Below are 8,935 nucleotides of genomic sequence, written 5' to 3'. Positions count from 1 at the left end.
GCTTGGATTTGCCTGACTCACCGTCCCTCTTCCCTTCCTTGCCTTGCTCCTTCTTGACGGGCTTTTCCTCTTTCCTCTCAGATCTCTCCTCCTTCTTCACTGCTCTGTCCGCTTGCTTCTCAGGCTTTCCCTCCTTCCCTGTTTTGCCCTCTCCATGCTTTTCTTTGTTCTTCAGCAGCCCTTCTTCTTTCTGTACAGTTTTACCTTCCATCTTCCAAGACTTGTCTTGGTTCTGTGTGGACTTCTCCTTTCTCCCCTCCTTCTCCTCAACATCCTCTCGTTTCTTCGTGAGTTTGCCTTCTTTGTTTTCACGCTTGTCGTCCTTTCCTTCATCCGTCCTTTCCATCTTCACCTTGACATCCTTTGATCTCTCGGCCGCAGATTCTTCTTTCTTCGCCGATTTCCCTGCCCTCTCGTTTGCCCTCTTGCCACTTTCTCTCGCTTTGATGTCCTTCAACGCCTCGCTCTTTGTCTCAGGTCTTGGCCTTTGCGACACATCGATAAGCTCCTCGTCGTCCTCCTCGTCCTCCTCGTCTTTCCCTTTCTTGCCCTCCTTGTCCCGACCTTTCCTGCCTCGAGCGGAACGTTCAGCACCTTTCTCCAGCCGTCTTCCTCTTTCAGAATTCTTGGCGTTCTCAGTTTTCAATTTCTTCCCCTACGATCAAACGATCAACAAAGAAGCAGGGAGCAGAGAGCACTGACCTCTTTTTCTTTCTTCCCACCTTCGTCAAGTCGTATTTTCTTTCGCCTGTCTTTCCCATAATCATCATCATCATCATCATCATCATCATGCTTCCCCTGAGGAGGGTCAGCAGAACTGTTTGCTTCCTGCGCCTTCAATCTTTCTCCTAGCGGAACATCGTCCAGGTCTTCTGCTGCCTCCTTGCTCGACTGCTTGCTTTCGCGATGAGATTTTCTCCCTCCTTTCGCATTCGCTGGAGAGCTCGATTCGTTCTTCGACCCCGCCTTCCGTCCTCTCCTCTTGCCTCCAACTTTCTCCACCACCTTCGTTTCGCTCGCGCCATTCTCTACGTACTGCTTGTAGTTCTCCATCGCCTCCGTGAGCTCATTCAGGTCCAAGTCGGCATGACCGCACGTGTGGTCGTCGAACTTTATCCGCCACAGCGGCTCCAGCTGGGCAAGACATCAGCTGACGCCCAGCAGAGAAGGGGAGGGAGGTCCACCTGCTCGGTATCAACCCCCTTGTACTCGGATTCCTCCTTGGGCAGCCAGCCCCAGACCCTCCCGTTGTGAAATATCTACAAGGGCATGAGAAGGAGGAGGAGGAGATAAAAACTTCTTTTCTTTACCTGACCTCCATTATCCAAATCAACTTTCCACTGCAACGAGCGAGTCACCGACGCAAAGACCTCCTCCTTGCTCCGCTCACCCGGACCAACGCATTCAGGTGTTCTGACTTTTCCGCCCAGGGCTGATCGCGGTGCCACTCCGCGTCCACCTCGACAACCCTCGCCGCAAGCTGCAACTGATGTTAACACACGTCGCAACCAGATCAGTAGCAGCACAACACCGATCCATCGTTGGTGGTGAGTGTAGCTCCTTTCAGTACGGAACTGGGGCAGAAAGCGATCAGAACCGAGAAGAAACAAACAGGCAGGCGGTCACTTGTCGAAAGCCTCGAAGTCATGGATCAATTTGATCGTGCTCCTTTCGTTGCTGAAGCTAGACATCAGTATCGTAAGGGTCAACATGCGATATCAAGGCACACTTGTAGACTTTGATCTTGAAGCTGAAAGAAGACTTGGCGTTCTTTGCTTCTGTCAAAGTTGCTTCAACCTGAAACATCACGTCATGTTTGCATCCTGCGATGACACGCAAAAGCGCAGCAACGGTTCGGAACCTTCATGTCAGGCTGTGGATCTCCAGACAGGTCGGCAATCAGCCTGTCATACACAAATTCAACGAAGAAGAAGGCTCTAGCTATGATTGTGTGAATGATCGCAGTGGATGGTCCTTACACTGTGACACTTGGAGGGTCATCATCTTTGTCTTCAGCTGGTTCTTCTTTTGCCTTTTTCTTCTCTTCCACTTTTGGCCCCCTCTTAGAGCGCGGTCCCTTGGTAAACCTCTCGCTACTCCTCCCTCTTGGTCTCTTCTTCGCTTTCGCATTCGTGTTTGCCTTGTACTCAGTTCCCTTTTGAACTTTCTTGGCCTCCTCATCGGAATCCTCTTCTTGTTTGACCTGGGGCACATCCTTCTGGTCGGACCGATCTTTGTCCCTCCCAGCTTCTTCCTCCATCGCTGTGACGTCAACTTGCATGGCTTCCGAGCCTTGTAAGTCCCCTGATATCTTCTCTTCCCCTTTCCCAGCACTCCCTTCCTCTTTTCCAGCACTCCCTTCCTCTTTCCCAGCACTCCCTTCCTCTTTCCCAGCACTCCCTTCCTCTTTCCCAGCACTCCCTTCCTCTTTTCCAGCACTCCCTTCCTCTTTCCCAGCACTCCCTTCCTCTTTCCCAGCACTCCCTTCCTCTTTTCCAGCACTCCCTTCCTCTTTCCCAGCACTCCCTTCCTCTTTTCCAGCACTCCCTTCCTCTTTTCCAGCACTCCCTTCCTCTTTCCCAGCACTCCCTTCCTCTTTCCCAGCACTCCCTTCCTCTTTTCCAGCACTCCCTTCCTCTTTCCCAGCACTCCCTTCCTCTTTTCCAGCACTCCCTTCCTCTTTCATGGAACCCCCTTCCTCTTTTTCTATATTTTCGGCAACTTTTCCAGCGCTGTGTTCATCCTTGCCTGAACTCTCCTGTTCGGTTACCCTTGCTCCTTCGCTCTCGTTTCCTCCTTCTGACGAATTTGAGATCGTCGGTGGGTTTTTGATACCTTCGATTTCGGATTCTCCCTGGTCTCCGGCAGCGATATCGCCCTCTTCCTGTTCCTCCTTGCTTTCTCCATTGCTCCGTCCCCTCCCCCTCCCCCTACTGCCCCCCCTCCCCCTCCCCCGTCCCCGTCCCCTGGCCTGCCCTTTGGCACTCCTGCCTCCCTTCTCCTTCTGGTCCACATCCTTATCTTCGTGGTCAGGCTCCCCTGACGCTCCTTCATGGTCTTGAGAGGTCATCCTCGCGGGAATCCAACTGAACATTCACGGTCAAGATCGAGCATGATGAAGCAAGGGTGACACAACACATCCCCTTCCTTGCCGTACAGGTGGCCCATCAAGATCATTCCCTCATTCACCGCTTGGTCTCAGCTTTCCCCCCTCCCTCTCTTTTCTTCCTCTGCTCTCATCGTCTCTTTTGTACTGTCTATCAGCCTCCTCCTTCGGTCTTCATGTGAGATGCGTTTATATCGTGTTGTTGGTTATCCCTTCCGCTTCAGCAGGGGTATTTTACGTTTTCAGGTATTTGCATCCTATAAAACGTGTTCCTCGCTCCTCTTTATCCTCTCCTCCATTCTCATTCTGAACTCTCGTTCTCCTTCCTCTGCCCATCTCATTTCTCTCCTCCTATCTGGTCTTATCTCCTCCCTTCCTCTCTCTTCTCCTCTCCTGTCTTCTACCTCCTCTTCTTCTATCCCTCCCTTCCTCTCTCAATTCATGCTGGGCCCCTCGGGTTCGTGGTACCACCTCTTGAATAACGGATCTTGCTTGCTGTAACCGCCTGTGACACCGTGACACTGTGACAGTGCCCGGCCAGTGACACTGCGGCAGGCGACGGGCCGGGTCGCGGCCCGGCGCGTACCGTGCCGGTAGTGCCGCCGGGCGCCGGGGCGGGGCCGCCGGCCCGGTGAATGGCGCGGCGGAGAGGCTAAATGGGTTGGCGAGCCGGCACTGCCGCTGAGTGTGACGGTGTCGAATGCGGCTCAGTGGCGGCGCCGGGCGATAATCCGAGGCGGCCGGGCCCAAACCCTTGACTCAGTGAAGCCTAACTAGTTGCCCCGGACCGCTCAGAGCACCGTCGCGGCCCGGCAGCCCAGGCCCGCCGGATCGGACCGTACCGTGGACTCCGGGAGGCGGCGACAGTGCCGCATGATCCGATCGGAAAATCGGACGGTCACCGGGTGATTCTGCCGGAGACCGGGTCCGGCGGACCGGCGGGCCCGGCCGCTCAATGTGCCGCCGCCGGGACTCGCCGCGCCACCCCCTTAACTGTTGATGATAGCCCACGCCGTCAAGAGTCCGATCTGTGGACCACCCCCTATAAGGACTCTGACCACCCCCATACAAGGCCGTCTTCTTCGACTTGCTTCAAAAATGAGATTTAGTTGACTTGAGGGGTGAAGCAACCCCGGACGGTGTGCAGATCCGGTAAGGAGGGTGGGTCCACGGTCGTTAACAATGGGAATAAGGGGGGTACTCCATGGGGAGGGGCAGGGCCAAGTGACAAAAAAAGAACCAGATGTAGGGGTGGGGGGTGGGGGTAGGGGTAGGGGGTAGCCTCGGGTAGCGGGGGTAGGGGTTAGGGGGGTACTAACTAAGCTTGACTCGGAAGTTGTGGACTACTAAAACTGCGTCCCCTCCTCCTCTTGCTCCTCCTCTTCCTCTTGCTCCTCCTCCCTTCCTCCTCCCCTCTTGCTCCTCCTCTTGATCTCGATCTCGATCTCGATCTCGATCTCGATCTCGATCTCGATCTCGATCTCGATCTCGAATCATACCTTGAGACGATAAAAGTTTCTCGTGCCCTTCAACGTCATGTTGGTGATGAGCATCATGGAAGGTCTCAAACATGAGAGGTCATGACGAGCTCCACTGGGAGAGGTCCCGATCAAAGGCACAGGTAGGCATCAGTAGGGATGTCATCCCTACTGCACCCTGAGAATTCCAAAGTTCATCCGACCACCAGCGATGATGGCATGGAAGCACTTCAACCTCCCCCAGGACCTTCAGAACCTCCGAGGTCATGCCCAAAGTTGATGCAGGTCTTCGTCATGCTCTGCACTCAGCTCCCTGGAGACTTCATGGACAGGGCTGTGCGAGACGACGCCAACAGATGGCACGGCCAGCTCTCCACCTTCCTCTTCTCAGCGGAGCCGCTAACCGCCCTCATGCGCTCGAGAGTCGGTCAGCTTCTAGCCCTTGTGATCGTCGTGCCATGGATAGCTCTGCGAGTGCGAGGGATATCAGAGCTCCGTGACAAAGGCTTTTTCTTCCCCAACGAAGGCAACCTCCACGTAATCTTGGAGCCTCAAGAGTTCCAGCTAGGGCTCTCCTGCGGGTCCGAAGCGAGGCTGGAGCTGCTGAGCGGTTTCCTGCCTCCCATTGCGCTGATCCTCGCTACGCTGGCGGCCATGGCGAAGAGAGTCACCTGGGTTCGGCAGGTAACTTTGATGAAGTTTCGCACGTGTAGGTTGATCTGAGACCCAGATCTTCATCTTGTTCGGCTTCCTGGACGCGATTGTGAACCTCATCGTCTTCACGCGACTAGTCCGGAACGAGCGATACCAGAAGACCATCTCGGGCACTCCAGCCTTCCTCTTCTTGCTCGTTGCGATCAAGGCACTGGAGTACTGCCGTCTTCTGCCTGCCTGACGTCTGTGTAGGACCTGGTGCTGTTTCCTTGCCCGATGCTGTTTTGTGAGTTGTGCGTGATAGAGCTTTGCATGCTCTCGAACTTCATCTACTTGTGTGCAGCAGCCCCTTGGTTTGTGCCCTACGACAGCATCATCGCCCTCGCCCTGCTCTGCTCTGCCCTTCTCTTCCGCATGCTCTTGATACGCAGAGGAGAGAGGCTCATCGAGGAGGACCGATCGGTCTTCACCAGGGAGTGGGAAGCGATCATGAGCCGGGACCCGGAGACTCTTCGGCTCCTCCAAGATCGCGTGAGGGAGCACGAGGCTGCCGTTTCAGCCCATGTTGAGGAGGTTGGGGAGGACGCGCAGGAGGTAGTCAATGTCTCCTGCTCCTGCCGCACCCAACGAGTTTACAAGCTTGTTGCGGGTCTGTCCCATGAGAACGGAGCTCAAAGCATTCAGCAGCGATCAGCCCTGGGAGTAGTTGGCAGTCTCGATCAGTTGTACGCCATAGCGGTGCTTGTTGAGCCGTGCTTCCGACGTAAGGCCCACAAGCTGGCTGAAGGCGCCAACGGGATGCTGGCGCTGCCTGTCGCTGCAGACGGCGGCATGGAGTATGTGCGGTTGCAGGAAGCGCAGGAGGACGCGAGAGCAAGGAAGCAGCTCGAGAGTGCAGGACTGAAGACTGCGAGCCGAGCGATCGAAAAGATCCTTTCCCTGTGCCAAGGAGACACTTCAAGGCTGCTTGACGTGGTGCGGCAGTGTATCGTCTTCGAGCGCCTCCAGGACCTCTGCGACTGCCTCGACCGCATCCTCGAAGACCCTGAGCTGGTAGTGATGCGGATCAAGAACAGGCTGGACCCGAGCTACAACTCGAGGACGACGGGAGGGTACCGGGACGTAGTGATGAACGTGCGGGTGGTGACGGAGAGGACGAGGGAGCTGGGGGTAGCAGGGCATATCTGTGAACTTCGGCTCAGCATTGTCGGATTGCACAGGCTCTGCACTCCAGAGCGCCGGCTGCGGTACCGGAAGTTGAAGCACATGCTGAGGGATCAGGGTGTGTGGCAGAGGTTGACGAGCAGGAGGTCGAAGGCGGAGCTGGTGATGAAGACGAGTGTGTCCTCGATCCAAGAGAGCATAGACAGAGTTTCCGCCCGACTCCTCGAGAAGGACAAGCTGATGGGGTCAGACGTGCAAGAAGAGGGTCAGCAGCAAGATGGCTGCTTCCTTGACTGGACGCTGAAGCTGAGAGGGAGGTACCCAGGAGGCATCATGGACGAGAAGCTGCGGAGTGTTGTGACGGGGATACAAACTTCAATGACATCGAGCGTGATCTTCTCCTCCAGCCCAGTCACCAACGCTCTCCACAAAACAACCTTCCGACTCGCGCTGATCTTCACGGGAATCCTGCTGACCTACATGTACAGCTCGACACACAACATGCGCCCCATTATGAGCAACAACTCTTCTGTTGTTCACGTTGCAAGGCTTGAGATTCTCCAATACCGAGATCAAGTCCCGCGTACCTCCGTGCCCCAAGCTTCCGTCTCCAACTTCACCCTCGTGCTGAACAGCTGTGCAGAGCTTAGCCCCTCCTCCTCCAAGGCTCTCAACGACTCTCTCTACTTCTTCTTCTCTCCCCCAGTGGAGGCCAATGGGTGGCGCTCCTCCCTCAGCCGTCAGACGCAGGGGAAAGGACTCGACCCTGTCGCGTTTCATCTCTTCGTCCTCGACCAGCCGGCAAGCGGAGGTGTTGCGCTACCAGCAGAGAGATGGAAGAAGTGGACAGACTTCTCTTGCGAGGCGACTCCGAGCGAGAGCATCTGCGACCAGGGGAAGCAGAGTACGGGAGCTCGCATCAGCTTCAACGTCGAGGTCAGAATGGACAGGTACTTCTATCACTTCTTTGCCTTCTACCAGCCCTTTGCTTGCTTCTCCTCGGTCTTGGCCTCCCGTCTCGGCCATTACAAGACCTCCAAGTTCTTCTTCGCGTCCTTGTTCCACGTCGTCGGAGCCTGGGAGTTCTATCTGGCAGCCGCCAAGGCGAAAACGGTGCAGAGGCTCATCTACCAGCTCATCTGGGCGATCTCCGACTCGTCCTTCGGGCTTGTGATCCAGCTGGCAGAGCAGTACATGATGAGACTTCTGCCCATCTACTCGTTCCTCACCTCCGTCGGAGGGTCTGCCGCTCTGACAAACTTCTTTCAGAGCTCAGTGACGGTGATCGACATGGGCTACTCCAACTTCATCCTCATGACCGTGTGGCTCTACTTCATCATCGGGCGCAGGGTGCACCTCCTCCATGCCTCTCGCAACATCAAGGCTGAGAGGCAGCAGTACGACGAGCTCTGGTCCAAGCTCTCTGCCTCCGAAGACACTCAGCGATTGTTGGATCGCATCAAGAACGCATCAAAGCTTCATTCGACTGAGAGCATCGCTCAGCGAAGGCTCAACGACTCCGCCGACTCTCCCCGAGCGACCTCGGATCTCCTAGACTGGGTCATGAAGGGCAGCCATGAACACTCGTTCTCCAACATCGTTCCCAGTAAGACCATGTGGCAGGAGAGCGAGGAGCCTCGAGTCACGTCGCTCGACCAGCTCTACATGCAGGCAGTCTTCATACACCCGATCTTCCTCAAGAAAGTTCAAGACCTCGCTGCGACCTCCCGCGGTCTCTTCCCTTCCAACTCCCAGGAGGGGAGTGACCCGGTGGAGTATGTCGCATGGGAGGACGCCATGGGAGACGAGAATCTCAAGCAGAGGGTCCGATGGGCGCATGTCAAGACCTTGGAACGATCGATACAGAAGCTTGTTCGCTCCTACAACAGTGAAGTGCCCAGGCTGCTTGACGTGGTGCGGCAGTGTATCGTCTTCGAGCGCCTCCAGGACCTCTGCGACTGCCTCGACCGCATCCTCGAAGACCCTGAGCTGGTAGTGATGCGGATCAAGAACAGGCTGGACCCGAGCTACAACTCGAGGACGACGGGAGGGTACCGGGACGTAGTGATGAACGTGCGGGTGGTGACGGAGAGGACGAGGGAGCTGGGGGTAGCAGGGCATATCTGTGAGCTGCAGATGATAACGAGAGAGTTCATGGACAAGCGCACTGTAGAAGGACACAAGCTGTATGTAGCATTTCGAAACCTACGATGTGAATAGATGTGAATGTTGTTTGAAACATCAGAGACAAGTCAAAAGTCATCAGGACTCTTGTGTTGTTATACCTGCTGTCCTTCTGTTGAAATCTTCTCATGTTGCTCTTCTTTTCCTTCACTTCATTCATTCTTATCTTCAACATTCATGATGAAGACATTTCAATCTCGCGTTCTTCCATTCCTTCTCATCTGTCTTTGCCCCCCCTCAATTATACAATGCCCTTCATCCTCTGTCCGCATTTTCTCTTCCCTTTAAATTTGGATCTAGGGATTAGGAACGGCAAAACGCGTCAGCAAGATTGCAAGAGATTCAACAA

The 8,935-nt window shown here is 55.2% G+C and overlaps 2 protein-coding genes across 2 annotated transcripts in view; one reads left to right on the top strand and one right to left on the bottom strand.

Moving 5' to 3' along the window:
* The window catches only part of GUITHDRAFT_104928 (hypothetical protein), a gene marked incomplete at both ends in the record, with an annotated part of 3,750 nt that extends 735 nt beyond the window's left edge, over positions 1-3,015 (bottom strand). The window contains 12 exons of the mRNA XM_005836322.1: positions 1-655; positions 703-1,134; positions 1,185-1,259; positions 1,311-1,340; positions 1,391-1,486; positions 1,532-1,574; positions 1,627-1,677; positions 1,730-1,797; positions 1,862-1,904; positions 1,980-2,190; positions 2,229-2,673; positions 2,836-3,015. The exon at positions 1-655 is cut by the window's left edge and continues 267 nt beyond it. Of these exons, the coding sequence (XP_005836379.1) occupies positions 1-655; positions 703-1,134; positions 1,185-1,259; positions 1,311-1,340; positions 1,391-1,486; positions 1,532-1,574; positions 1,627-1,677; positions 1,730-1,797; positions 1,862-1,904; positions 1,980-2,190; positions 2,229-2,673; positions 2,836-3,015 (2,329 nt within the window). The remainder of the gene's footprint in view (positions 656-702; positions 1,135-1,184; positions 1,260-1,310; positions 1,341-1,390; positions 1,487-1,531; positions 1,575-1,626; positions 1,678-1,729; positions 1,798-1,861; positions 1,905-1,979; positions 2,191-2,228; positions 2,674-2,835) is intronic.
* Positions 3,016-4,878: 1,863 nt separating this feature from the next.
* On the top strand, positions 4,879-8,622 carry GUITHDRAFT_104927 (hypothetical protein; the record flags this gene model as incomplete). The annotated part of the gene is made up of 3 exons (XM_005836321.1): positions 4,879-5,268; positions 5,315-5,434; positions 5,491-8,622. The coding sequence occupies 3 exons, from the start codon at positions 4,879-4,881 to the stop codon at positions 8,620-8,622; spliced, it is 3,642 nt and encodes a 1,213-aa protein (XP_005836378.1).
* Positions 8,623-8,935: the final 313 nt, after the last annotated feature.

Source organism: Guillardia theta, assembly GCF_000315625.1.
Source record: "Guillardia theta CCMP2712 unplaced genomic scaffold GUITHscaffold_18, whole genome shotgun sequence".
In the NCBI taxonomy this organism is placed as follows: Eukaryota; class Cryptophyceae; order Pyrenomonadales; family Geminigeraceae; genus Guillardia; species Guillardia theta.
Note: the sequence above shows the minus strand (reverse complement) of the source record. Positions and strands in the feature narration are given on the sequence as shown.